Genomic DNA, 3,710 nt, shown 5'->3' with positions numbered 1-3,710 from the left:
GAGAAAATTAGGTTTTAAGGTCCGCTGACCTGAAGCACTGAGTGGGAGCGTAGGGGGGAGAAGCTTAGAGAGGGGGGGAGGGGCCAAGCCATTTAGAGACTGAAAAACTGTCGGGGTTCAGTGTTCTGCGCTCTGCTTATTCTCTTCCACAGGTGGTTGTTGCTGACAGGTGGGCGTGGCCCCGCACCTGCAGCTCGTTGAGGCTGCTCTGCTGAGCTTAAGAGGAGCGTTCAGTGAGCTGAAGGACGCCAGAGAGTTAAACCGTTGTGGTACGACTAGGCCTCTGTTCAGTCGACAGATCTCTGAAACCTCATGTTCTGGATTCCTGATTCTAACCTGTCTCCTGTCTCCCTCAGTGAACTCGGGATCGCTCACCCTCCTGTCTCTTGTCTCTGAGGACTGGCCTCTTAATCCTCGCTGCTCCTACTCCTTCCCTGGATTCACACCGGTTCCTTCAGCTGCGTTAACCTTCGCTTCTATTCCGCCTGCTTTCACGTCATCCAGTGTTCTGCCTCCTTGTGGCTTTCCATCCGGTTCGTCTGATTAGTCTCCCCGTTTCTTTGAGGGTTCCACTCTGATTCCAGAGAAATACTCCAGAGACAGCGTAGATTGCAGAGGATTTCTTTTTCAATGCTCTCTTGTGTTTAACCGGTCTCCCTGCACCTCTGCCTTAGATCTTGCCAAGATTTCATAATTGTTAACCGGAAGAGTTTTCAGATGGGGTGAAAGCTCGCCTCGATGCCGATCCTTCAATTGCACCTTGGAGGCTTTCATCAATGAATTTAAAACGGTGATGAAAACTCAAACCTAAGACTAGCCATGTTGTCATAATCAAAGATCCACGTTTAGCTCGTCTTCGTTATCGTCATAAAAAAAGGAGCATCAAGGAAATGATTTCGTCATCGCTATCACTGAGGAAAACAACACTGGGCAGAACCCCCGCATCTTCTATGAACCCCATGACCTCACCTAGAAGCTAGAGCTCAGGACTTAGTCCTGCTTAAAAGATAATTACAGTTTTACAAAAAGTCAAAGAAGATAGAGCTGCAGCTGCAGGCAGATCAATGCATGCAGCTGGAAGAAAGCATTTTGTTTTTCAAAACAAAGGTTCTGGGAGAAAAGACTGGAGAAGGCCAGGAAAACAATATGAGCGCTGGAAGAAACATCAATATGCTTGTAGCTAATGCAAAGGGAAATCAAAATAAAACTTTAATTTTGATAAAATCATACAGTCCTACTAGCAAACCAGTAAAATAAATCTGTAACATGTTTTTATTTCTATGAAACATTACTGTGTGTATTATTATTCGTGCCCCAAAGATGAATTCAGAGACTCAATAAGCTGCATGTAGACCGGATAAGCTCTCTTTAAGAAAATAACTGCTACTGTCAGAAAGACAGAAAACAGACTAATTTGACCAAGCAGGAGATTTAGCATGAAAATAATCCAATAATATTTCCCAGAAGTTTCTAACAAACATAAACAATGTGGAGCTTAAGGACCATTTGAAAGGAACCAAACTGTTGGAGAAGCTTTAGCAAGAGAAGAAAAGTAGTTCTTTGGAATTTAAATTCTAATGTTTATCTCAGTTTAAATCGTCACAAATCAAGGCTTTCTGTAACTTTGGTTTAATTAAAAACTAAACTCGAAATGAGACTTATCATGTTGAACTTTTTTAACCTTTTAATCAAGATGAACAAAAAACAACATTGTTCCATAATTTCATTTTTAAACCACTTTGTTCTGCTAAATGTATAAATATGTTTTATTTCCTAAAAAGCCTCCACTATACAGATTTGATTTTATTATCTTTTTATCCAAATGGGATCTTTTTCCGTAATGAAGCTGGAAAAGACTGAATGCGCCATATAGCGGTCAGGTCTGCAGGATTCCTTTGCTTACCTGGTTTACAGTCACATGACCCATCAACAGGTGAGCACGTTGCTCCATGTTTACAGCTGCAGCTTGCATAGCAGTTAACTCCGTATGCGTGAGGAGGGCATGGCACCGAGCACCTGGAGCCCTGAGGAGGTGAGGAATAAACACGAGAGCAGTGAGAGCTGCAACTATTCTAAAAATAAATGATTCTGCTTTATTATTGGCAGCAGTACTTCCTTGCTTCATTTATCACCATGCTGAGAAAAACAACTTATATCTTATTTATTTTTTATAGTAACTCAGCTTTTTACTGTAACATATTTTACTGCTGAGGAAGGTATTTATTTTATAGAAGCTGTGGCGCTTTAGAAGGAAACTATGAGTGGTTCCTTTAGTTAAAGAAGCTCAACAGGCGGCTATGGGGGGCCTGACACCATTTCTTCATAAAATGAAGAAGATGATGGACAACAGTGAGCATCCTCTTCATCAGACAGTCTTCAGTCAGATGCTTCTCATGAGACAGACCTCTGCAGCAGGTCCTTCCTGTCTACAGCAACACCTACAAATGACTGGAAAAACAACCCACCACAGCATTTACATCTAACTAGGGATGAATAAAGTATTTCTGAATGTTTGGAACCATAAACCTCCTTCTATCTTTGACACGAACAACGCCTCAGAGCTCGTCTGATTAACCCTTTCTTTCACAAGCTGAAAAGGAAGTTTAAAATGAAAGGTCTAAACCGTTTTATTGGGATTGATTTCACACTAAATGAAGGTTCGACCAAAATGAGCCAGTCTAAATACAGTTTGATCTGGTTTGGTATGACTGAGTCTAAATCCAGAGCCACTTCTAGTGAAATCAGATGGGATCTGCTTCCAAAAGGGGAACAGATTGATGGAAGACAAAAGAGAGAAATGCAGTGCAGCCTCATCGACATCATGATCTGATATAAGCTGCACTGTGAACAAACTGTCATAATATATGTCTGATTAGCGGCTGGCTGGTCAGTCACCCGTCCTGCAAACAGGAAGCCTGGGTTCGTATTAATGCAGAGAGTCAATTTCGTTGCTCTGTACTGGTGACAGTGGAAAAAAATTCCAGACAGAAACATATGGCAGCTTTATAACAAGTACAAATACTTAGAAGGGACTAAGAAATATGAGTTGGTTGTGACATTAAACTGAGGATACTCTGATGCTGACTAGCTAACGATGTTGTTGACAGGAAAAGAACAACACAGGCTATTGATTTGGTACAAGTGGAGCAGTTGTTTCATGGAAAACAAAGAAACAGCATTCATTGTTTCATTGTTCGTTGTTTTATTGCCAACGTGAGGTGGCGTATGTAGCATTAGCAGCTACCATCCAAGCAGCGCTCTATCATCCCAACTACTGAAGGACATGCACTACAGTTTGGAACAAACAGCAAAGGTGTTTGAGGACGACACACCAAGAACCCTGAGAGTTGCCAGAGGAGCAAACATGTGGACATTATGGACCATTTCATAAGGTCAAAGGTTTTGCAGGGTAAAGTTTTTCTTGTTTATTGTCTAACAGAAAACTTGGTGGGAGATCTGTTCACAAAATCTGCTACAGGAGCCAAAATTGAGAGATTTTGTTCATATATGTTTGGAAAATAGTGTAACGTTTAAAATGTGTGGCCCCATGGAGTGGGGGTGTTGAAGACGATGCTTGCCAAAACTGTGTTTTTCTGTTGGCACTACTTTATGCAGCGGAAGGCTACATGTTTGTGATGTTGGGGTTGTTCAGCAGAGCAGAGCAGTGAGGCTCCTGCTTAAATGAAGAATGATGTCTCCTCTCTCCTGCT

General features: G+C 41.8%; 1 protein-coding gene across 1 annotated transcript in view; it reads right to left on the bottom strand.

Annotated features, from left to right (window-relative positions):
- Positions 1-3,710, bottom strand: part of LOC107099290 (multiple epidermal growth factor-like domains protein 10) — a 35,538-nt gene that overhangs the window by 19,251 nt on the left and 12,577 nt on the right. Inside the window, exon 3 of the mRNA XM_015397346.1 lies at positions 1,904-2,024. Coding sequence (XP_015252832.1) covers positions 1,904-2,024 — 121 coding nt within the window. The remainder of the gene's footprint in view (positions 1-1,903; positions 2,025-3,710) is intronic.

Source organism: Cyprinodon variegatus, unplaced genomic scaffold (genome assembly GCF_000732505.1).
Source record: "Cyprinodon variegatus isolate N-32 unplaced genomic scaffold, C_variegatus-1.0 Scaffold855, whole genome shotgun sequence".
Classification (NCBI taxonomy): Eukaryota; Metazoa; Chordata; class Actinopteri; order Cyprinodontiformes; family Cyprinodontidae; genus Cyprinodon; species Cyprinodon variegatus.
The sequence above is the reverse complement of the archived record's forward strand: the minus strand, read 5'-3'. Positions and strand labels throughout refer to the sequence as shown.